This window comes from Erpetoichthys calabaricus, chromosome 1 (assembly GCF_900747795.2).
Source record: "Erpetoichthys calabaricus chromosome 1, fErpCal1.3, whole genome shotgun sequence".
NCBI classification, from domain to species: Eukaryota; Metazoa; Chordata; class Cladistia; order Polypteriformes; family Polypteridae; genus Erpetoichthys; species Erpetoichthys calabaricus.
This window is the reverse complement of record NC_041394.2, coordinates 332,742,967-332,768,640: the sequence shown is the minus strand read 5'-3', so window position 1 is coordinate 332,768,640 and position 25,674 is coordinate 332,742,967. Positions and strand designations below refer to the sequence as shown.

At 39.8% G+C, this 25,674-nt stretch overlaps 1 protein-coding gene across 1 annotated transcript in view; it reads right to left on the bottom strand.

The window, feature by feature from the left end:
- Positions 1-23,236, bottom strand: part of LOC114665164 (zinc finger protein 91-like) — a 64,093-nt gene extending 40,857 nt beyond the window's left edge. The window contains exons 1-4 of the mRNA XM_028819622.2: positions 23,110-23,236; positions 18,270-18,800; positions 15,024-16,298; positions 8,868-9,395 (exon numbers count right to left, since the gene is read on the bottom strand). Of these exons, the coding sequence (XP_028675455.2) occupies positions 8,868-9,395; positions 15,024-16,298; positions 18,270-18,618 (2,152 nt within the window). The 5' untranslated portion in view covers positions 18,619-18,800; positions 23,110-23,236. The remainder of the gene's footprint in view (positions 1-8,867; positions 9,396-15,023; positions 16,299-18,269; positions 18,801-23,109) is intronic.
- Between the last annotated feature and the right edge of the window lie 2,438 nt (positions 23,237-25,674).

The window sequence follows — 25,674 nt, the reverse complement described above, 5'->3', positions numbered from 1 at the left end:
ATTAGTGCAAAATCTTCCCTTAACAAGTCTCCAGCCGTATCAGGATTAGGGAATCCATTCCTGGGCTCCCGATTACCTGGAGCCCGGGATTCCCGGACATTTTTCATTCCCGGGAATGAAACTGCTGTAATTCCCGGGAAAGCGGGAACGGCCAAGCTCGCATATATAGCGTGAAAAAATCAATCAAGAAATAATTTTCAAGTTTCAGACCTCTCACTGTGAACATTTTTACTTCTTACATGTAAAACTTCACATTATATTTCATCTGCCACAGATATGCCCAAGCCTGTTTGCTGTCCAAGTCCCTCTGTAACAATTTAGCGGATTCTACATTATCTTCCCTTCCACCTATTTCGGTATCAACTGCAAACTTAAGAATGTAAACTGGTTATGTAGATAGTTGATGTACATTATAAAGAGAAACTGCTTTGGCACATACGTCTAATTCCCTCATTACTGCTCTTTGTTTCATGTGCTTGAGCCAGTTTTGTCCCCACTTACATATCACATCCTGAATTCTCACTTTATATTTGATTGCTAAACTTTCATGTCTGCTGAAAGTCATGATAAATAAAATATCATACGCACATCTATTATCCTAAGCATTTGTTTCTTCCTCATAGAATTCTAGCACATTACTGAAACCTGGACTTAGCCTATCTGAACCCATGCTGACTATTTACCCAAGATTCCTGTTCTACACATGTGCAGCTTGTTCTTTGTTCTTCATAATTCCATCCGTTAATTTACCAGTGATGCATGTTAAACTTACTGGCCTATAGTTATCCGAATCAGCCTGATAACGCTTTTTATACAACCCCTGGCAAAAATGATGGAATCGCTATTCTTGGAGGATGTTCATTTAGCTGTTGGAAAAGACAACAAAAAAAAAACAAAAAACAAATCACAGATATGACACAAAACTATTTTATTTAACAGCTGAACATTCTGGCATTGTAAAACATACCTCAAAAAATTAAATGAAATTGTTTGTTCAGACCAAGTAGTGGAAAAAATTATGGAATCACTCAACGATGAGAAAAGAAAATTCTGGAATCGCCTGGTAATATGCATTTCTAAAAACAAATCCTTGCACAAGTCTAAATAGGCTGATTAGTCTGCAGTTCAAAGCGAGTGCTTGCAGACCTTACCAGTTGAAACAATGTAAAGGATTACAAAAGTCCTTAAAGAAGGAAATTCAACACAGAATGTGACAAAAAAAGATGTTGGTTGTTCCCTGTCAGCTGTGTCTAAAATTTGAAGCAAGCAAAAACAAAATGGGAAAGGGGAACGTGCAGATAGACTAAGGAAGATGTCAAAGCTTCAGGACAGAAATCTCAAAGCAATAAGCCTGGAAAATAGAAAATGCACAACAGAAGAAATGAAAAACAAACGGACACAAAACAAGAGTCAATGTTTGTGACTGAATTGTAAGAAATCGGCTGAGGAAAATAGGATTTACATTCAGAAAAGCCAAATGTAAACCATCATTAACACCTAAACAGATGAAATCAAGGCCACAGTGGGCCAATAAAAAGAAGACATCATTGACTGTGGATGATTGGATGAAAGCAACATTCCAGTGATGAATCACAAATCCACATTGGTCAAAGAGATGATGCCAGAACCTTTGTCTGGTGCCGTCCTAATCAAACACATAAAGATGACTGCCTGAGGAAAACAAGCAAATCCCCACACTCACTGCATGTCAGGTAAAGGACCTGGGGAGATGACGATCATAACCTCTGCAGTAAACGCACAGGTGGACATTGACATATTGGACACTTCCTCATTCCAAATCAATGGAAAGGAGGTTTGGTGAGGATGAAGTCATTTTTCAGAGCACTAAAATGTTTATTCAGGAAAGGCATATCAACTCAATGACATGGCCAGCAAACAGTCTGGATATCAGTCCGATTAAAATGTATGGTGGAATTGAAAATGGTCCATGAGAAGGTTCCATTCTGCAAAGCTGATCTGTCAGCTGTTACACTAGAAAGCTGGGACCCGACTGATGAGAAGTCCAAGGTGTCATAAAAGACAGCAGAAGTGCAACAAAGTACTAACTGTCATTTTTGGGGTTAATGATTCCATACTTTTTTCCTCATCGTTGAGCGATTGCATAATTTTTTCCCTCTACTTGGTCTGAACAAAAAAAAAAAAAATTGACATTACAATATTTTTTTGAGGTATGTTTTACAAAGCCAGAATGTACAGCTGTTAAATAAAACAGTTTTGTGTCATATCTGGTTTTTTTTGGCAACAAAGTAAAATAGCTGAATGAAGATCCTCCAAAAAGTGATTCCATAATTGTTGCTGGTGGTTGTATAATGGAATAACATTTACTAGATTCCAGTCTTTAGGAATTTGTTTGGTGTGCAGACATTTTCAAAAAATATGCACTAATGGTTTATATAGAAAATCTGTAGGCATTCAAGGACAAATGTCAGTCGGGCCTGGTTATTTGTTAGAGTTCAGGCCAATTTCATCTGAGCACTACTTCTCCCTCTGCAATTTCCAACTCACTAAATAGCTCCTTAGTAGACCCCAGTGAGAAGTCAAGCAAAATGACACCTTTTATTGGCTAACTAAAAAGATTACAATATGCAAGCTTTCCAAGCAACTCAGGACCCTTCTTCAGGACAGATGTAATGACTTAGTAGACCCTGTTACTTTCGACTTTTCCACACATACAAGCTTCAGTAAAGTTCAAAGCATTTACTATTTCACTGTCTTGTATATTCCACCTCATCTATAACTGTTTCTAATGCTCCTCACCTCCATCTTGACTGTTCTTGTCATGGCCCCCACTGGTGCTGACAGGGCTCTAGCCAGGGGGCCCCGCGCGGGATGAGTAGATATTATGCACAAACAAAACGTATGAACAGAAAGCAAGAATTGATCCTACAGCGTTGAGTGCCAACTTCAGCATAAAATATTTTGAAAACTAAAAACAATACCAAAAAAAGTTTCAGATAAAAAAAAATCCTACATACATTTTTCTACAACTTTCTTGCTTTGACATTTTACGAATCCAAATAAAACGTAGACCTCTCCACTGGTCGAAAATTTTGATATTAATTGCCGATTTGGTGTCATATAGTTTTATATATTCTTTATTTATAAATATTATAAACAATAAACTTAAACAAATCATTCATGGTTTTAAACAATTAAATATGAAATACTACACAAAAAAATTAAACATTTATGTCAAATATTTCTGCAGATATAGAGAGTTAAAGTTAAAATTTCGATTTTTTTCAAAATTGCCACCATTTTCAAAAAGACATAATTTCTGGCTTTTTGCAAGAAAATTGAGGCCTGCGATAACCGCCATTATTTTAGTCGGATAAATTCCTATAGGAAACCCTACATTAGAAAAAGAATATCAAAAATGCTGGAGTACATGAAAAACTAAGCGTCATAGAACCGAATGGATCTTCAACTAAATTGTATACCTACTGTACATTTAAAGCTACAAAATGCAAACATTTCTATTTATATTCATAATTAGTTTATAAGAAGCCTGTTCTAATTCTTTTAAAGGCAAAACAAGAAACAAGTAATATTATTCAATTTGTATGAGTAGACGACTATTGTAGATAAATAAATTATAATTTATAAAAAATAATAGAATTTGCTTAGCTGCACAGATCCATTGAGGATTTCTTAGCCTGTTATCAAGAAATTCAGATTCAGCTGATTTCGTTACCCGCTACATGCTTGGAAGTACAGTAAGTACCTATTAAATACTTTTATATAGTTGTGTGTGTAATTTAAAAACTTTGTAAGTAATTCATTTCCATGAATATTTAAATTCTACATGAATTTTTAAAAAGTCGACTTAAGTATTTTCATTAATTTATTTTTTTTCTTTATATTTTCATTTTCTTTCTCTTTAGCGTGATTAATTACTATTATTTTTTTATTTCTAGTTATAAAGTAAATCAGACGCCATGTCTAATTCAAACAACAAAAATAAGTCCGGCACTCAGAAAAGGAAACTTAAATCGGAGAAAGAATCGAAAGCATTGCATGATCGTCAATCCATAACAAAAAACTTCAAGGTATATTTGCCAATATCTGTCTCGCTATTAAATTGTTTTGTACAGTTCCAGTTACTGTACCTTCAGCAGAAAGATCATTTAGCAGATTGTCAAATTCATTAAAAACAAGAAGTACAACTAGTCAAAAACGACTTAATCATCTAGCAATTCTGTGTATCAAAAATGATTTAGCTAAACATGTTGATTTTAGTGAGGTCATTGAAAATTTTGCGTCAAAGAAAGCTAGAAAACAGATTTTGCAATAATTTTTGATACTATTGTAAGTTTTGCATTAGGATCTTTACTTTATAAATATATTCAATAAATGTGCATAATACTTATGTTTTCACATTATTAACCTCACTTATTTTATTTTAAATCCTATTGGGTATCACATTTTCCTTAACCCTAGGTGAAGTGCCCGCGAGAGATCCTGGCCTAGGGGCCCGCATTAGAATGTGGGGGTCATGGTTCTTGTACTACTAAAATACTCAATGAATCTCTTTGGGTAATTTTTCCACCTTTCTGCAATAGCTTTCTCTAAATACCTTTTAGCATATGTTGCTCTCATACCCAGTTTTCAGTCTTGTATACCTTATACAGCTGTTTTGTAACTTCAGCTCCTGGTTAAAAGACCAGTGTCACACACGTGTGAATAGGAGGAAGCTGACTGGACCGAAAGAAGGTAATTCCACGCCAGGCCAGGGGGTGGCGAGGTGTGCTAAACTGTTCTCTGTTTTCTCTGCAGACCAGATACGGAAATACCCTGCCTGATTACTCTTCAAAGATGTCACTTCTGGTTGAAACACCGCTTCCGGTCCCGGCATCCACGATGACATAATTTCCGGGATGTGGTCTATAAAGATGCCATTTTGCCTTAATAAATCAGTTCAGACAGAGAACTCGAACTGTGAACTTCAGTGCAACAACTAAAACCTTTTGCAGCCAGGTACAATATATGGGTGGCTGCCCCAAACCCTTCTGTGTGTCCGAGGCAGATTTATTTTACACCAGTTTTATTTGAATTTGGCTGCAATGTAGACTAGACGTGTCCTGATACAAATAAAAACGGTATGTTATCAAGACCAAAAAAAGTGTTCTATTCTTCATCATATTACCGTATATACTCGCGGATAAGTTCTCACATGGATAAGTCGGGACGTGATTTTACCATATAATTTTATAATGTCAGTAGTATAAGTTGAATGTGGAAAACTCTCGTTACTGGTACAAGAGATTACGATATGCTAACTCCCACCTGAGAGAGCAACCATGGAGCACACGGCCTTATTTTTCTATGTAGGTGCGACAATGCGCTGTATCAGCGTACGCTTCTAACCTCTCTTTTTTTTTTTTTTTTTTTTATATTTTATTAATTTTATTGTAATCATTCCATACTAATAGATCAATTTTTACAAAAAATAGGATTGAAAACAAATCAAACCCCACCCCTGAGAAGGACAGCATGGCCAAAGGAGTAATACTTACAGCTTGTAAACATACAGTTAGGTCCATAAATATTTGGACAGAGACAAATTTTTTTCTAATTTTGGTTCTGTACATTACCACAATGAATTTTAAATGAAACACTTCAGATGCAGTTGAAGTGCAGACTTTCAGCTTTAATTCAGTGGGGTGAACAAAACGATTGCATAAAATTGTGAGGCAACTAAAGCATTTTTTTAACACAATGCCTTCATTTCAGGGGCTCAAAAGTAATTGAACAATTGACTCAAAGGCTATTTCATGGGCAGGTGTGGGCAAGTCCGTCGTTATGTCATTATCAATTAAGCAGATAAAAGGCCTGGAGTTGATTTGAGGTGTGGTGCTTGCATGTGGAAGATTTTGCTGTGAACAGACAACATGCGGTCACAGCTCTCCATGCAGGTGAAAGAAGCCATCCTTAAGCTGTGAAAACAGAAAAAACCCATCCGAGAAATTGCTACAATATTACGAGTGGCAAAATCTACAGTTTGGTACATCCTGAGAAAGAAAGCAAGCACTGGTGAACTCATCAACGCAAAAAGACCTGGACGTCAAGGGAAGACGACAGTGGTGGATGATCACAGAATCATTTCCATGGTGAAGAGAAACCCCTTCACAACAGCCAACCAAGTGAACAATACTCTCCAGGGGGTAGGCGTATCGATATCCAAGTCTATCATAAAGAGAAGACTGCATGGAAGTAAATACAGAGGGTGCACTGCAAGGTGCAAGCCACTCATAAGCCTCAAGAATAGAAAGGCTAGATTGGTTTTTGCTAAAGAGCATCTTAAAAGGCCAGCACAGTTCTGGAAAAACATTCTTTGGACAGATGAAACCAAGATCAACCTCTACCAGAATGATGGCAAGAAAAAAGTATGGAGAAGGCGTGGAACAGCTCATTATCCAAATCATACCACATCATCTGTAAAACACAGTGGAGGCAGTGTGATGGCTTGGGCGTGCATGGCTGCCAGTGGCACTGGGACACTAGTGTTTATTGATGATGTGACACAGGACAGAAGCAGCCGAATGAATTCTGAGGTGTTCAGAGACGTACTGTCTGCTCAAATCCAGCTAAATGCAGTCAAATTGATTGTCCATCTGTATCATGAAACACCGCCCAATGACCCAAAACATACAGCCAAAGCAACCCAGGAGTTTATTGAAGCAAAGAAGTGGAAAATTCTTGAATGGCCAAGTCAGTCACCTGATCTTAATCCAATAGAGCATGCATTTCACTTGTTGAAGTTATTAAATTTGTCCAATTACTTTTGAGCCCCTGAAATGAAGGGATTGTGTTCAAAAAATGCTTTAGTTGCCTCACATTTTTATGCAATCGTTTTGTTCACACCACTGAATTAAATCTGAAAGTCTGCACTTCAACTGCATCTGAGTTGATTCATTTAAAATTCATTGTGGTAATGTACAGAACCAAAATTAGAAAAAAGTTGTCTCTGTCCAAATATTTATGGACCTAACTGTACCTAAATTGTTGAGTTTAATGGGGCAATAAAGATAAATGGAGATAAAAAAGAAATGCGGAGATAATTATTCTAAAATATTATTGATTAGATCCTGCCAGGTTTTGAAAAAGTTCTGTACAGATCTTCTAACTGAGAATTTGATTTTATCCAATTTCAAATAATATAAAACATCGGTTTCCCACTGACTTATAAATTGGAAGAATCCTAACTCTCCTCTTAACAAAATAAGTCTGTGTGCCAAAACTGTAGTGAATGCAATCACAGTATGCTTGTCCTTCTCCACTTCAAGTCCATCTGGAAGAACACCAAACACAGCTATTAATGGGTTAGGAGGGATTGTGACACCAAGGCTGTCTGAAAGGCACTTAAACATTTTGGTCCAAAATGATGTTAATTGGGTGCAGGCCCAAAACATATGACCCAGCTTGGTTGCAGCGTTCACAGGTTGGATCTTGCCCTGGAAACATTTTGGACAGTTTTAAGCGAGACAGATGAGCTCGATATAGAATTTTGAGTTGAATAATTCTATGCTTTGCACATATGGAGCTCGGGTGAATTCTCTGCATTGCTGCCTTCCACTCCTTTTCTGATATATTAATTAAGAGATCTTTTTCCTAATGTCCTCTTGGATCTTTGAAAGGAAGGGACTCTAATAAAATTTTATATATTGCAGAAATGGTGTCTAAGTCCTCGAAACTGAGCAGTATTTTTTCCAGCATGGTGGAGGGTACGCGATGAGGAAAGTCAGGCAGGTTCTGTTTAACAAAGTTTCTAATTTGAAGATAGTGAAAGAAATGTGTAGCTGGAAGGTTACATTTGGAACACGGTCGAACGCCTTTTCTAAGTCCACAAAACATATATAGACTGGTTGAGCGTACTCCCATGCACCCTCCAGGACCCTGCTAAGGGTGTAGAGCTGGTCCACTGTTCCACGACCAGGACGAAAACCACACTGTTCCTCCTGAATCCGAGGTTTGACTATCCGACGGACCCTCCTCTCCAGAACCCCCGAATAGACTTTTCCAGGGGGGCTGAGGAGTGTGATCCCTCTGTAGTTGGAACACACCCTCCGGTCCCCCTTCTTAAAGAGGGGGACCACCACCCCGGTCTGCCAATCCAGAGGCACTGTCCCTGATGTCCATGTGATGTTGCAGAGACGTGTCAACCAAGACAGCCCTACAACATCCAGAGTCTTGAGGAACTCCGGGCGTATCTCATCCACCCCCGGGGCCCTGCCACCAAGGAGTTTTTTGACCACCTCGGTGACCTCAGTCCGAGAGATGGGGGATCCCACCTCCGAGTCCCCAGGCTCTGCTTCCTCATTGGAAGGCATGCTAGTGGGATTGAGAAGGTCTTCGAAGTACTCCCCACCAACCCAAGTCCCATTTCAAACCAACTTAAATCAAATTAGGGTTTCTGAAAATAACCCTGAAAATCTGAAAAATCTGAAAAGCTGAAAATAACCCTGGATGGGCACCCGTCTATGGCAGGGCAGAAACATTGCCTTGTGTATTTTTCAGAGTATTTTGCATATATAAGCATACTTGATATTGTTCTGTTTCTTCTGCGATTTTCCTTAGGTGTCTGGCACAAAAGCAAATGGCTACTTGTTATTTAAGGCAATCAGCTAGGGATTCCTCATCTTGGAGAAAAGCGATTTAAAGGAATTTGTGATCCAAGGCCGCCTTATGTTAACCAAGAAAGTGTCAAGTTACACAGTTGTTACGAAAGATGGAGTACACTTTAAAATTGATAAATCAAATTCAGTGAGACAGAGAGGGACAAAGAGATGGGGCCTTTAAAAAGATCACTTCAAACTTCACACCGACTCGTTTACTTTACCTCTTACCTTCATCAGAATAAGTTGAACACGATGCCTTCTCAATTCTCTTCATGTCATAATCCAAAGGTTCGGTCTTCACTTGGACAGAATGGTTGTGGAGGGAGTAAGCTCTACTTTTCGTAATTCCTGTTCCAGTTAAGTCCTCACCTGGGGGCACGTGCTCAGATTTAACGTCTTCTATCTTGACATGGTTTTGCAGGTCAGTGGAGTGAGACGTTGGCTCAGACTCCTCCTTGAGGACTACAGTTTCTGATTTACACTTGTCATTTTCCTTAATGCTATAAATGTTCATCTGGTGCTGCACAGATTCCCATTCACAGCTTTCTTCTTTAATGTCCAGATTTGTTTTGCTCTCCATGGCAAAAGGGAGACTCTGGCCAACTATGAAATTCTCCCTTTCCTTCTTCTGTTGTGTAGGGAGTGCTTGCACCCTAATTTTGCACAGATGGCCTTCCTTACTGTATCTCCCACTCAAAGAAAAGGTCAGACCCAAAAGATATAACATACATGGGCCCTTAGTGAGAACAGCCAAAACTTCCAGTTATCACACACTGAAGGAAGCTCATGGTAAATGGCAGCTGTTCTTTGTTCAGTCTTGCCTCTCTGACATTTGGGGAGTCTTGTTTCAGGCACATCAGTGTAGTACTTCAATTCATCTATGGATGAGCTTCACAGCACTCCATCGGTCTGGCGTACCCAAAATGCAACATCTAATAGGTTAGCCTGTTGGCTAATACACTTGGTTATTAGTTGTCAGTTGAGCTGCTCGTTAGTACAGTCAATGATTGCTGATGCTCTTTTCTGTTTTCTTTCAAAACAATTTACCTTGAAGGTCCCCACCCAAGCATACATGCAGAACAGCAACTGTTAAGCAGCGTGGCACAGCACAGGGAGCTCTGAAGTGGCAGCGCTGGTAAGGAGAGCACCTAATGCAGGACTTATCCCTTTGGAGGTTCCTTGCTAATGCTCCATCTGTAGCAGCTCCTGGACAGCCAGACACTTCTCCACTTTCCGTGTTGCTAAACAAAGTGGCTTCTTCTTTCTCTCTGTGGACAGAATGGAATAGAATTACAATGAAAACTCAAACAAAAGTAAAGTATTTTAAGTCACTGTCTTTAAACTTTCCTCATAGAAAACTTTCTCAGTGCACTTGGATAGGTCTAGCTGCTTTTGACTGGACCTTCTCCAGAGTTTGCATGCAAATCTTATAATATTCAGCCGAAAATCACACACACTAATTATGCCTCATGAGTGCGTCACACAGTTTATATGCTGTGTCTCTGTTTGTGCTTTATGCAGCATGAACGCTCTGTACCCCAATGTCCAATTAGTGTTCTTAAAATGCAGACTCAGGGCAGAGAACACCAGTTGAAGCAGACAACGCATGGCCTTCCTCCACGGGTAAGCAGGAGTTGGTGTGACTGCCTGATCTGATCTGCACTGCATAAGGTTTCCATGCAGGTGTATATTAGAATTGCATTTTGGGGCACAGAAGTGTGTTATTTTTGCTACATTATACAGCACTTATTCTACTTTAAGATCACACTGTGGTCAAGTCTTTACTAACAAGTAAATGTTTTGCGTTTCACTGTAAAAGATTAAAACATGAAATCGAGACTTCACCTACAATCAAGGGGCCACCTGACAGTACCCGAACAGATCTGCAAAGTAGAGGGGGAAAAAAATGGCAGTGTCCAGACTTCTCTCCCATGTGGGCTAAAAGTGAATCCGATTAAATCAGGGCTTTCCAGCGCTACAGGTTTTCATTCTCACCCTTAAGTGACCAGTTTTTGCTACTAATTAACTCTTTGGTCTTAACTTTAACTGACTTGCTATTTAAGACTCAGTCCCCTTAATTATTATTTTTTTCTTAACTAGCAGCCAAACAATAATGACAAGATGAGCCTACATGTGACCAACAAGCCGTGTAAATTATACAGTATCTGAAGATAAAGAGAGAAGTTAGCAGCACACGCTGATACAGCGCATCGCCGCACCCACCACATGACAAATCAACTCAGGATCCCAGCTTTGGACCCAAGTGCAGCCATGCAACGGGTGACACCTCAGCACCACACTAGAGGGAGGGCGAAGTTGAAGACCCCTGGATTAAATTCTCCTACACATTACTATTAAACGGAAAAGCCCAGAAGTCGTTTTTTAAAAAAAATAAATAAATAATACCCACCCGGCAACCTGACTGCGAGTAAAAAGCCGAAGAATGAACAATAATGAGCAGTTTAAAAGTAGAATTGGGACTGGATCGTTGAGGTAAAGCAAGCCGTCGACACCGAGACCGAGGAGCGGACTGCAAACAGAAATGTTCAGTAGACACGCGTGCAGCGCCCACAGGACAGAAGGCGAGGGCGGTCAAGTCTCACGTGTCGCTGTCGCTAGACGACTGTAAAGTGAGACTCATTTAATAAAAAAGATAAAGGATGAAAATGAATAAATTAACCCCCGTTGCGTTTCATGGCACCCCTATAGCAGTCTAGCGGACTCCTTCTACGTGACCAACTGAGCCCGCGATTCGTAATCGAGATAAAGAAAAGCCGTCACGTGGAGCTCAATCACTACACTCTGTGGCGCCAGTGAACTCCGCATATGTCCTGCTGTGTTTTTTCCCATTCCTTTTCACTTTCATACATTTCAGACGTACGTACCGTTTCTTTTTTCAAGGACCCGATACCTCTGGCAATTAAACACCATCAAGGCAGGAAGCCTCTCGATTGCATTGCTCGGCGAAGTTGGCAACGAGTAGCATTAGAAAAAAAGTACTTCCGGTCGTTAACCCCACGATAATGTATCAAAATAAAAGCCCTTCCTAAACCGGCACTACAAGTACAGTTGGAATTAACACTCTAAACGAGACAACAGAGTGTAATTGCAGAGTGCAGTACCTACGAGGTCAGTCATGTAATGCCGAAAATATCAGTAGATATTGCAAGCTGCAGCTAGACGCAATACCTATGACATCCATCCATCCATCCATTGTCCAACCCGCTGAATCCGAACACAGGGTCACGGGGGTCTGCTGGAGCCAATCCCAGCCAACACAGGGCACAAGGCAGGAAACAATCCTGGGCACATAGATCAGGTAATGCCCACAACGTTAGTCACAAAACATCTTTTGACTCAAATAACCCTCCTGCAACCCTAATATTAACCACAGTGTAACAGGGCCCTAATGTTAATCATAGTCTAATGCAAGGGTCTCCAACCTTTTTTCTTCTGAGAGCTACTTTTACAAAATGAAAATGACTGAGAGCTACTCATGTTTTCTAACGTTTATTCTCATAGCTTATTTCAACCCAAACAAACTGAATAAGCTTGTTTTGCCTGAACATTTACAAAATGTTGGTGTCCACAACTCAAAATTTGCATTAAAATATCACAAAAAAATATTTAGTTCGCCTTCAAGTGTATTTTGTATGTCTGTATGGTAAAGCTCATCATTCTACTGTTTACAGAAAATGGAATGAGGCCTACGAAGAAAAGAACACAGTACCTACAGTCAAACATGGTGGAGGTTCTAAAATGTTTTGGGGATGTTTCGCTGCCTCTGGCACTGGATGCCTTGACTGTGTGCAAGACATCATGAAATCTGAAGACTACCAAAAGATGTTGGGGTGCAATGTAGGGCCCAGTGTCAGAAAGCTGGGTCTGCGTTAGAGGTCATGGGTGTTCCAGCAGGACAATGACCCCAAATACACCTCTAAAAGCACCCAAAAATGGTTGAAGACAAAGCGCTGGAGTGTTCTGAAGTGGCCAGCAATGAGTCCAGATCTAACTCTGATTGAACACTTATGGAGAGATCTCAAAATTGCTGTTGGGAGAAGGCGCCCTTCAAATCTGAGAAACCTTGAGCAGTTTGCAAAAGAAGAGTGGTTGGAAATTCCAGTTGAGAGGTGTAACAAGCTTGTTGATGGTTATAGGAAGCGCTTGATTTCAGTTATTTTTTCCAAACGGCATGCAACCAAATGTTAAGTAGAGGGTGCCAATAATTTTGTCCGGCCCATTTTTGGAGTTCTGTGTGACATGATGTCAGATTTGGCTTTTTTTTTCTCTGTTTTTTTGTGTTGTTCCAATGCACATAAAGGAAATAAACATGTGTATACCAAAACATTTGTAATTGCAACAATTTTCTGGGAGAAATGGTGCATTTTCTGGGAAAATTCCAGGGGGTGCCGATAATTTCGGCCATGACTGTAAATACAACAAAGTAAACAACAACCGATTAAACAAGTCTCATGGTTTTAACAGGTTTATACCTTGACCTGTTTAATAAATAGCTTTTTTATCATTACATTTACCAAAGGACTGGATGTTTTGCAAGTAAATTTGTAGATTTCTTCAAGTATTACATCTTTAAAGAACAGAGAAAATCAATTAAGATAAAACTCCTAATAAAACTGGTTGCATAAAGCACTTTGAATATGGGAAACACAATATATGTATAAAATTATTATTATTAAAGGTAAATTCCTAAAAGAAACTCAGCTTCAATGTTTTCCTTTATTTTTACATTTTTGAAAGGATAATATACATGTATTAGCTTAAGTCATACTTGTCTTACTTTATATTGTGCTGTCTGCTAAAAACTCTTTTAAAACAGGCAGGAGTTGGTTGTCAGGTAAACTGCAAGCTCGCAGGCTCACCGCATAACGTGTTGGTCACCCAATGGTTGTTGTGAGGAACATTTAAAACTGGCCGCTGACTTGGCCTTGCACTCACTTTCTGTCTTCTGTCTTGTGCAGGAAGGCTATCTATTCTTATTAATCTGTAAAAGAAGCGAAGGCAGGACGACATTGCCACTGTTTGCATGCTGCATGTGTTTAAGTGACAGCTCCTGTTTGAATAAACGCTTGAGATGGTTCCTGTCTTCACAACAATAAAGCTGATTTTCTCAGAAACCTGGACTCACCTCCTTCTCCCTTGTGCATGTCTGTGACCCACACATCACAACAGATAGATAGATAATGAAAGGCACTATATAACGACAGACAGACATACAGATAGATAATGAAAGGCACTATATAACGACAGACAGACATACAGATATGAAAGGCACTATATAACGACAGACAGACAGACAGATACATAGATAGATAGATAGATAGATAGATAGATAGATAGATAGATAGATAGATAGATAGATAGATAGATAGATAGATAGATAGATAGATAGATAGATAGATATGTTCAAAGTAAAACAAACACAGCATTCCACATTAATAACAACACACCAACAATTAGATATGGCAGTGGTTGTGTTGTGGGGTTACTTTGCTGTCTTTAGACTTGGATGACTTGCTATAATTAAAGGAACTATGAATTACTTTCTATATTATAAAATTCTTAAGGTGAATGTGTATTCATCAGTCCACGAGAGTTAAAGTTGTAGCTAGGCCATGAAGCAAGACAAAGATCTAAAAACAAAGTCCACATTAGAATGACTAAAAAAAAGCAAAAGAAAAGTTTTGGACAGGCCTAACCTAAAGTCAGCACTTAAACCCAATAAAGATGGTAGGACCTGAAATCTGTAGTTCCTCCTTCAAAACCTAAACATGTTTCCTAATTAAACTGGTTCTGCAAAGTGGAGCAAGCTAAAATTCCTCCATTGTGATCTGAAAGACTGATATTGAATTATAGCTAGCAGTCAAGTGTAAGGGGACAATGGACGAATTTCTCCATAAGGGTTGAAGTAATGCAACATTAACATTTATTTCTATAGAACATTTTTATACAAACGATGAAGCTCCAAGTGCTTCATAAAATGTCAAAGAATCAGTTGCATGAAATGAAAAACAAAATTAAAAATTAGATAAGAAAAATAATTAATAAATCATATACAAAAATAAAAAATGCATAAATACATAAGATATATAATTAATAAAAATAGAGTTCTTAAATATAGAATTGTTTTTTTAAGTCTTTAAATGATGATCCAGTAATAAAGTTAGTTGGTCGGGGAGTGCAGAGAAAAAATAAAATCCAAGCCAAAAGACTACCCATTCTGCTTGACATACATTTTCATAAGTCTCTTTCTTTCTTTCTTTTTACAAGCTTGGTCTTAGAGGATTAAATGCAGTGGGTCTTCGTGGCATGTTGTGGTATCCTCTTTCATTCAAACATCACAGGAGGCTGCACAGGACTTTGATCAGGTGGTGGACAAGAGAGGAGTAAAGCTCATTCTTGAGCTGGGACTCTTTGCTGCATTGCTCTGGTTTTCACCAGTGTGAATTTTTCTGTGTTTCTGAAGGTTGCTACTGGTGGAGAATCGTTTGCCACAGTTAAAACAGCAATATGGCCTTTCTCCATTGTGAATCCTTATGTGTCTGTGAACACTACTACTATCGGAGAATCGTTTACCACATTCAGAACAGCAATATGGCTTCTCTCCGGTATGGATTCTTGAATGTTTCTGAAGATTGCTACTCTCAGAGAATCGTTTGCCACACTTAGGACAGTTATACGGTTTCTCCCCAGTGTGAATTCTGGTGTGGATCTGAAGATGAGTACTGTCTGAGAATCGTTTGCCACATTCAGAACAGCAATACAGCTTCTCTCCAGTGTGAATTCTTGTGTGTGTCTGAAGACTACTGCTGGAGAAGAACTGTTTGCCACATTTAGGACAGCAATGAGACTTCTCTCCACTGTGAATCCTTGAGTGTTTCTGACGACTGCTACAGGTGGAAAATCGTTTGCCACAGTCAGAACAGCAATATGGCTTCTCCCCAGTGTGACTTCTTATATGGGTTTGAAGATTACTGCTGGTGGAGAACTGTTTGCCGCAATCAGAACAGTAATATGGCTTCTCTCCTGTATGAATTCTTGTATGTCTCTGAAGACTGCTACTGTCAGAGAATCCTTTGCCACATTCAGAGCAAAAAAATGGCTTGTCTCCAGTATGAATTCTTTTGTGGATCTGAAGACTGCTACTTGTAGAGAATTGCTTGCCACAATCAGAACAACAATATGGCTTCTCTCCAGTGTGGATTCTTGCGTGTCGCTGATGACTACTGCTGTCAAAGAATCGTTTGCCACATTCTGAACAAAAAAACGGCTTCTCTCCAGTGTGGATTCTTGCGTGCCTCTGAAGGCTGCTATTGTCAAAGAACTGTTTGCCACAGTGAGAACAGCAATATGTCTTCTCCCTCATATGACTCCACTTATTTTTGTTTTTGGATTTGTGTTTAGATGATGTCTCCCTCTCTTGACAGCCAGACAAAGCTGCTGTACTTGTATTTTCCACATGTGGTTGTGAGTTGATTCTGTTTATCCTTCTTAGTTTCACGACAGGCTGACAACTATTGTGCACTGTGGCTGGTATCAAAATCTCGGAATTTTCAGATGTCAATGTCCTCATATTTTTTATCTGTTCAGGTCTGCCCTGAAAAAATGAAGGCAAGGAGATGTTGGCACTCTCTTGTGAATCTGTAGATATATAAAAATTCACAAATTTACATAAATACATAAACTCAGAAAGAAATATGACAGTGGGCAATTTGGTAGTGAAGTAGACTTTATGTCTGTTCAAAAATCCAACTTATGACACTTTTAAACTGATGACAGTTTATCATTTTCCTCCGTTTAATGCACTGGCTTAACTACTATCCAACCTATCGAAGAAAAATCAAAACTGAAAATGCCATAACAAAGGACCGGGACAAGAACAAATTAAAAGACAAAAGTGTTTTAACTGTCAACATAAAATTTTTAATAGATTCTTGATCAAACAGGAGTGAAAAGTATTTACCCCCTTGGAAGTTTTCACATTATATTGTGATACAACATTGAATCAAAGTGGATTCAATTTGTTTTTTCGTGACATTGATTAATAGGAAAAGACTGTTTAATGTCTGTATCCAGCAGGGTCACACACTCCCTGGGAAAAGGTTCATTAGAGACTGTAGTATATACTAAACCAAAACATCTATATGTAAAATTAAATATCATATTTTTTCCTAGTAAAAGGAAGAAAGAAATAGTAACACTAAAGGATGTCTGGAGTCACTGATCAACATGCATACTTCTCTTCAGGATGTGGGATGAACCAAAACAAAGAGAGCAGCATAAACAGACACAGGGAAACTGTCTAAACTGTAAGCAGAAAGAAACAGGATATGGTGACAGTTCAGGTCAGCTCCACACTCTCTGGTTGCTTCCAAGGACCTCTTGAACCCAGAACCACTGATAACATACCCAAGGATGAGCCAGGCAAATGAGGACACACACAGTCAGCAAGGGGTTGGTGCTTAGTACTCAGTGCATTTATTAACAAATACAGACTGTGTCCAAAAATGCAGTGTGTCAGTTCTTCAAATAAATAATCAAATAAAAAATCCAGTGATCAGTGGAGGTTAAAATAGTCAATAAATAAATATCCATTTAAACGAGGTTAAAACCACACAGTAGGAAACAGTTCTAAAAACGTAAAGTCCCCAGTGTACTCACAGTCTCTTCTGCTTTCCCCAGATGGGATCCTGCAGCCAAAGGAGACGTCCCTCCGACAGGTGCAATCAACCTTTTATCACAAGCTCTGGCTCCTGCTGTCACCCGGGGCTCCCAGCATGGCACTACGCCTCACCTCGCTCCTCTGACTGCCGCTGCCACACCTCGGCTTTATGAGGGAGCCCTCCTGATTATCATGTCACTCCAACTACCAAAAGAAATGCTCAGCCACAGGGCCCTCTTCAGCCCCCTCGAGTGTCGGCCACACACTCCTTCTCAGGGGCCCTCTTCCTGGCTGCCTGCCTGCCTCCTCTCTACTGCACACTGGTGTTGCACAATCCTACAGTGTCCATCTTCCCTTTCTCTTAATCTCCATCTCTTGGCCTCTTTTCTTTCTCTATTTTTCTCCTCTCAGGTGCAGGTATGAGATATGAATGAAGCCCTTGACTGAGCTGCTCACATTTGCACATGAATATGCAATCAGCTAAGCACCCCAATCAACTCTGGGGAGGCGTGAGTACGCACTGACATGCACCTGCACACTCTGGGAAGAGATTATTTATTAAAATAGCAGTTTGTAATGGACCTCTTATTACAGATAGAAGTCCTTTGTCAAAAATTCTGCATCATTCTGTATTAAGTTAGGATTATTTTCCCTAATAACCCAGATCATATTTTCCAATGACTTTCTTTAAAACTAAGGTATTGCTTCATGTGATATTGTGGTTCATTCTCTATGTTTTTTTTTAATAAAGAATGAACATAGAAAATGGAAAACAGACTGGCACCAGCTCCCCATGAACTGGATAAGCACAGTTTGAAAATGAACAAATGGATTGATGGATATTGTTTATAGTTTTACAGGGTCACTAATGTAATGTGCACATAGTGCAGTGATGGCAAATCCCATCAACCCAAGCCTTATATGTGTTAATTTTGTACTAAAGCACTTACCTTCTTCAATATGAGATGAACAGGAGGCCTTCCCAGTCCTATTCAAAGTTTCAGATTTCATGTGGACAAGAGGATTCTGTAGAGAGAGCTCTCTACTCGGTGTGAACCCTAATCCAGTTACATCTTCATGCGGATACAAATACGGAGACAAATCTTCTTCCTTGACACTGCGTACAGTTTCATTTTTGTGCGTGTCTAAGAATGTCTCAGACTCTTGTTTAATGCCAGTAGGCTCCCACTCACAATCCTCCTCCTCCTTTATGTTGGATTGACCCATCTTATGCTGCACATATTCCCAATCACACTCCTCTTCTTTAAAATCCACATTTCTTTTCTCCATGTTAGTCATTAGTAAAAATTAGTTAAAAAAAAAAAAAAGACTTCTGTGTAGTGTGATATTCTTCTATTTCTTGCTGGTACTCGCCTGAACCAAGACCAGCTTTTCATGTCCGGTATATTCCTTCTGGATCATCGTGTATTTCTTGTTCATTTTATTCATCTGTGACAGAAACGGCAGCTTCCTTTGTTCCTCTAGAAATAAAGCAGGGAGGAATATATTCAGAATTGCCCCAGAAACCACGGTTGTCAACTCTTTTAACACCTTATTATTACAGGATACGATTCTCTGGCTTTTCTCTGGTATTAATGTGCTTCTTACAATATGGAAACAAAAAAACAACACAAGGCATTGCAGATGGGACCCAGCAAGTGTGCTGCTGTAGAATTCTGACATATTGTCTCAAGATCTGCAAAATGCACAGCATGGGTGCCACGTAGAGCATTAAATTACCTAACATCTGGTTGTGGAAAGCACTGAGTACGCTAGGGCTGCAGATACTTTCTCAAAAGCTAAAACATATAGTTCCAGACCTCCACTGTGTAATTATATTGAATGGTTTTGCTTCCATTGTGTAGGACTGTATTTCACTTTACCTGCCCAGACCAGAATTTAGTCCAGGTCCATTTTCAGGGTACCTACTAATCAGTCTAATTTACTCTTATCTTTACTCAAGTCACTTATAAAACTATCCAAGGACCCCCTCCCTACTCCCACCTTTCATCTAAACCAGGGGTCCTCAATCACAGTCCTGGAGGGCCTTTTGTTCCAACCCAGTTGCTTAATTAGAAAGCAATTCTTGCCAATGATTTAGTTTCATGGCTTGTTTGTGCTTTAACTCTGCTATGTTAGGTCATTCTCATATCCCAGATCTTCTTCCCCTTTTTGAGGATATCATCCAAATGATTTGAAGTCTAAAACAGATGAGTGATTCTCAGTGCTTCACTTTTTTCTCTTCATTTTCCTTCCAAGTATTTAATTAAACCCAATAGTGCACAATAAATACACACAGAGGTGTAAATGGTAACAAGCTAAATGGAGAAATGCTGGTCTCCTTTGGCATTTGCATGTTATTGCTAATTAGGAGCCATTAAAGACCAAGAATACAACTGTTTAAGACTAAAATAAGCAATAAGGGTTCAAAATCTAAACAAGTGAGACAACTAAAATGAAGCACACGTGTTAGTTGAGCAATAAGGGCTTCTTATTAAGCAGTTGGGTTGGAGAAAAAACCTGCAGCCACGGCGGCCCTCCAGGACCTTGATTGAGGACCCCTGATCTAAACTAAAAAGCTTATCATATGATAAGGTGCCATTTTGTCTTCTCCAGCTGTTTCACCGCCATTTGCTCTCTGCACACTTCTGACATCAACATTAAAGCCATTCTAATACTTGAACTCTATAATAGGGGATGCTTTTCTAGAATTGAATTCTTTGTTGCTGCCCCTCATAAAACTCCAGTAAACTAGTAAAACAGGATCTCCCCCGAATAACGCCATTTACCTTACAAACAAACTGGAATTGCCTTCACTTCACTACTGGCACGTAGACTTATCTTGCTCAACTGGAAGAATCCTAACTCACCTCTTTTAAGTCAGTGGGTAACTGATGCTCTGTATTATTTGAAGTTGGAAAAAAAAACAAATTCTCACTTAGAGGATCTGTACAGAATTTAAAAAAAAAAAAAACTGGCAGGATCTGATCAATAACATTTTAGAATAAGCATTTATATTGGGGAGAAGGGTTCTCGTCCCTCTTTTTGACTTTTAAAGTTTTTCTCTGGCTGTTGGCCTTCCTCTTTTTCTTGGGTGAGGGTTGAATTTAATTGTGTTAAGCTTGACTTGATTGTATGGAATGTATGGAATGTTACTTGCTTTTAATAAAACCAATTAAAAACTTATTTTGTCAAAGCAGGTTCCAAGCAGCAATTTTTGGATTTTATATTTTTACTAATATTTCATTTATATCTATCCATCCATTTTCCAACCCACTATATCCTAACACAGGGTTACGGAGGTCTGCTGGAGCCAATCCCAGCCAACACAGGGCGCAAGGCAGGAAACAAACCCCAGGCAGGGTGCCAGCCCACCGCAGGGCGCACACCAAGCACACACAAGGGACAATTTAGGCTCACCAATACACCTAACCTGCATGTCTTTGAATGGTGGGAGGAAACCCACGCAGACATGGGGAGAACATGCAAACTCCACACAGGGAGGACCTGGGAAGCAAACTGAGGTCTCCTTACTGTGAGGCAGAAGCGCTACCACTGAGCCACCGTGCCGTTAATTTATATCTATATTTATCCATCCATCCATTTTCCAACCCGCTGAATCCGAACACAGGGTCACGGGGGTCTGCTGGAGCCAATCCCAGCCAACACAGGGCACAAGGCAGGAACTAATCCTGGGCAGGGTGCCAACCCACCGCAGGACACACACAAACACATCCACACACCAAGCACACATTAGGGACAATTTAGAATCGCCAATCCACCTAACCTGCAGGTCTTTGGACTGTGGGAGGAAACCCACGCAGACAAGGGGAAAACAAGCAAACTCCACACAGGGAGGACCCGGGAAGTGAACCCGGGTCTCCTAACTGCGAGGCAGCTGCCACTGCGCCACCCTATCTATATTTATATAAATAAATTTATTTTACAACATAACACTCAATCCAAGGTGGATTTTGTATTCATTTATTCATATTTAGTTATTCATTGGTCATGGATTTCTGGCACGGCCAAAGAAGCGTTCTTGTACAACTGTTGCACATTTGGGCTTTTGAATATGAAAACTTTGTATTTTTGTTGGTTTGTATTGTTTTATCAAATATAACTAGTTATAAGGTATAAGCAAACGTGTTTATTTGAACATGAACTATAAAATGACACTGAAACAAGTACAATTGACAATCTAAATAGGTTATAGCTAAATAACTACTTGAGGTGTTTTTTTTTTTTAGAAAGGTTACAAAACAACTGTTAAAAAATTATGCTTAATTGACATGAGCCATGTTCGTTTAACATAGTTAATTTAGCAGAGAATGAAAAAAAATAATTTTATATAAAAATCTTATGTTGTTTCAGCATAGATTAATTAAATGCATTAAGCACAGTTAAATTATTTTTGAAAAAAAAATTTTATTACGTGCAACCAATGTACAGTTTTCTTTATTCTTATTGTAATCTAACATGACATTTTCTTCAGATTACTGGGGCAACCTTTAAGGGGGAAAATGCTACCGAACTTTTCATATCTCTTTGCTGGCTTGTGTTGCGTTGCATAGAGTTGACTGGGAATAGTTTGAACGTAAAGTGCCAAGGCGAGCTCTCGTCTGAATGGCCTCCATACCCTTAAACTGGTCAGTTCAAACCGCACATGCGCAATCACAGCCACGTAAAAAATGCAGCACCAGTTATTTCACATCCAGCCAGAAACAGGCTTGCAGTCCCGAATCCGAACACAATTTCACATAAATCAAAAAGCAATATTTTTCTAGATAACTAATTACATTAAGAATGATAGGAAATTTTGGGTAAACATGCTTAAAAAGACAAAATAAGAGTTTTAAAATTCGAGTAATTATTAAGTTAAATTACTGAGGGAAGCTTATTAAATATTTTTCATATCTCCCAGAGCAGAGGCAATTAAGGCTGAAACATCACCATTTAATACATCATGTGCCCTAAAATAGTTTAAACGGTGTATCTAAAAAAAAACCCTTTAAATATTTTAAGAATTGTGATATATTGATTGTCTTTACAAGACTTGAATCACTGATGGCATTTGAAAAACAGAGGTATTAACTGATAAGTGCACGGATTTGACTTCGGTGAATCACAGATGAATCTATTTATCCCCCACGTAGAACGGCGATCGGTTATACCTGGGAAGTCGGCATGCTATCTGAAAAGCAATACTCTTTAAATGAGAACAAAAATGCTGTTGACAAAAATGTAAACTGCATTATTAAAATTATATTTAGAGTAATTAACGGGCCGGCACTGACCCGTTGAAAAAGACGTATTAGAGTATTGATTTCTGTGCCACCTCTGATTACGTCCCTGAATTCGAAGTTTGAGTGACATTTCCACGAACGTGGATTGGGTTAAGGGGAACAATTTTGCTACCACATCGATCCTGACACACACACACACACACACACACACACACACACACACACACACACAACTTAGAGGACTGGACTTTAAAGGCAAATGAGCCATGGACACAGAAATCGAGGAAATGATCCGACACGTGGTTCTGCGCACGGGCAGCAGTCGGATACCCAGAGACTGAGAGCGGGATCGGTGTTCACGAAATGCTAGAAGGCTGTGATTAAAACAGCACCGTTAGAACAGAACATACCACGCCAATACTGCACCCTTTAAAAAGTAAGAGCGCCGTCTTCAAATGCCGCTCTGACGCATTTTCTTATGTTATGTCTTTCCTCATTTTTTCCTTTCTCTCTCTCTTTAAAAATAAATGTTATAAGTACATACCAATCCTTCCTCAGAGATCCAGTTCTGTCACAGGCCTCTCGAACAGACCAGTGGAACATAAACACCGACTTAATCTGTCTTAAAGACAGAACTGTGAAGTGAAGCTGGGAACAGTAAGCATCAGGAAAGTGGCACTTCCGGTAGAGAGCGAAACGTAAAGTGTCAAAATAAAAGATACATTGACGCGCTGAAGTTAAGAATGTTAATTCATTTTACACAATGATACGTCCAATAAAAAGCAGGAGAAATCCTTTGCAGCAGTCAAACAAATTACATTGTTGATGCTTTTTGAGATATTTGGGAAAAACAAAATGAATGAATGAATGAATAGCATATGAATATAATATATAAAAGTATATATTAATTTACCGCTCAAATTACCGGTCGATCTATGTTCCTACCCTCACCTATGGTCATGAGCTATGGGTAGTGACCGAAAGAACGAGATCGCGAATACAAGCGGCCGAAATGAGTTTCCTCCGCAGGGTGTCTGGGCTCTCCCTTAAAGATAGGGTGAGAAGCTCAGTCATCCGGGAGGGGCTCAGACCCAGGACACGCTGGAGGGACTATGTCTCCCGGCTGGCCTGGGAATGCCTCGGGATTCTCCCGGAAGAGCTAGAAGAAGTGGCTGGGGAGAGGGAAGTCTGGGCATCTCTGCTCAAGCTGCTGCCCCCGCGACCCGACCTCGGATAAGCGGAAGAGGATGGATGGATGGAAGTATATATTAGTACCACTAGGGGCGTTGCATCACTCCTAAACCCAAGACTCAACCTCACAAACACAAGTCCCGGGTGCAAATACAGGTTTTATTTATACAAACACCTTACAAAAAGAGCTTCTTGTAATAGTATATAAAATAGAGTAATTTAACACAACTCATTCGCATTCTCGCACTCCCACATAGTGAGCTTTGTCCTCTTCCACCCAACTCCAACTTCCTGGGTGAAGAGGAGCAACTTCCTTTATCCAAAACCCAGGAATACTTTCAGGTCAGTCAGAACCACAACCTGACATTAGAGTCTGTCACCCAACAGCACAGCTCAGCAAAACTACAATTCCCATGTAGCCCTACATGTGTCTGAATGCCTGAGGGATTACTCCACCAAGTGTACTTGGAAATTACAAGGCCCAGGGAAGCACTCTCCACATGTCCATTCATTACAATGGCCTCCCAACAAGGAAAGGTATCGATGACCAACCTAAGCAGGATGCTAGTCTATACACATCATTCCATTTAAAAGGCCTACTGACAGGTGAGAAACCATCTGTCTTGGCTAGAATGCCAACCAACCCATATTGTCTATTACAATACATAATATATATAAGTGAATACACTTCTTCTTTTGGCTGCTCCCGTTAGGGGTTGCCACAGCGGATCATCTTCTTCCATATCTTTCTGTCCTCTGCATCTTGTTCTGTTACACCCATCACCTGCATGTTCTCTCTCACCGCATCCATAAACCTTCTCTTAGGCCTTCCTCTTTTCCTCTTCCCTGGCAGCTCTATCCTTCGCATCCTTTCCCTAATATACTCAGCATTTCTCCTCTGCACATGTCCAAACCAATGCAATCTCGCCTCTCTGACTTTGTCTACAAACCGTCCAGCTTGAGCTGACCCTCTAATGTCCTTATTTCTAATCCTGTCCATCCTCGTCACACCCAGTGAGAATCTTAGCATCTTTAACTCTGACACCTCCAGCTCTGTCTCCTGCTTTCTGGTCAGTGCCACCGTTTTCAGCCCTTATAACATAGCTGGCCTCACTACCATCCTGTAGACCTTCCCTTTCACTCTTGCTGATACCCGTCTGTCACAAATCACTCCTGACACTCTTCTCCACCTATTCCACCCTACCTGCACTCTCTTTTTCACCTCTCTTCCACAATCTCTGTTACTCTGTACTGTTGATCCCAACTATTTAAACTCATCCACCTTCGACAACTCTACTCCCTGCATCCTCACCATTCTTCTGACCTCCTTCTAGTTTACACACATGAATTCTGTTTTGTTCCTACTGACCTTCATTCTTCTCCTCTCTCCTCAACCTGCTCCCTACTATCACTACAGATCACAATGTCATAAGCAAACATCATAGTTCACGAGGACTCCTGTCTAATCTCATCTGTCAACCTGTCCATCACCATTGCAAATAAGAAAGGGATCAGAGCTGATCCCTGATGTAATCCCACCTCTAACTTGAATGCATCCATGACTCCTACCAGACCTCACCACTGTCACTCTTACATACTTCTCTGTCACTCCCAACTTCCTCATACAATACCACAACTCCTCTCGAGGCACCCTGTCATATGCCTTCTCCAGGTCCATAAAGACACAATGCAACTCCTTCTGCCCTTCTCTATACTTCATCAACATCCTCAGAGCAAACATCGAATCTGTGGTTCTCTTTTCTGGCATGAAACCATACTGCTGCTAACTAATTCATGATGTGGCTCATTTTATTCCCCTGTAGTTACTACAGTTCTGCACATCCACCTTATTCTTAAAAATCAGCACCAGTACACTTCTTCTCCACTCCTCAGGCATCCTCTCACTTTCCAAGATTCC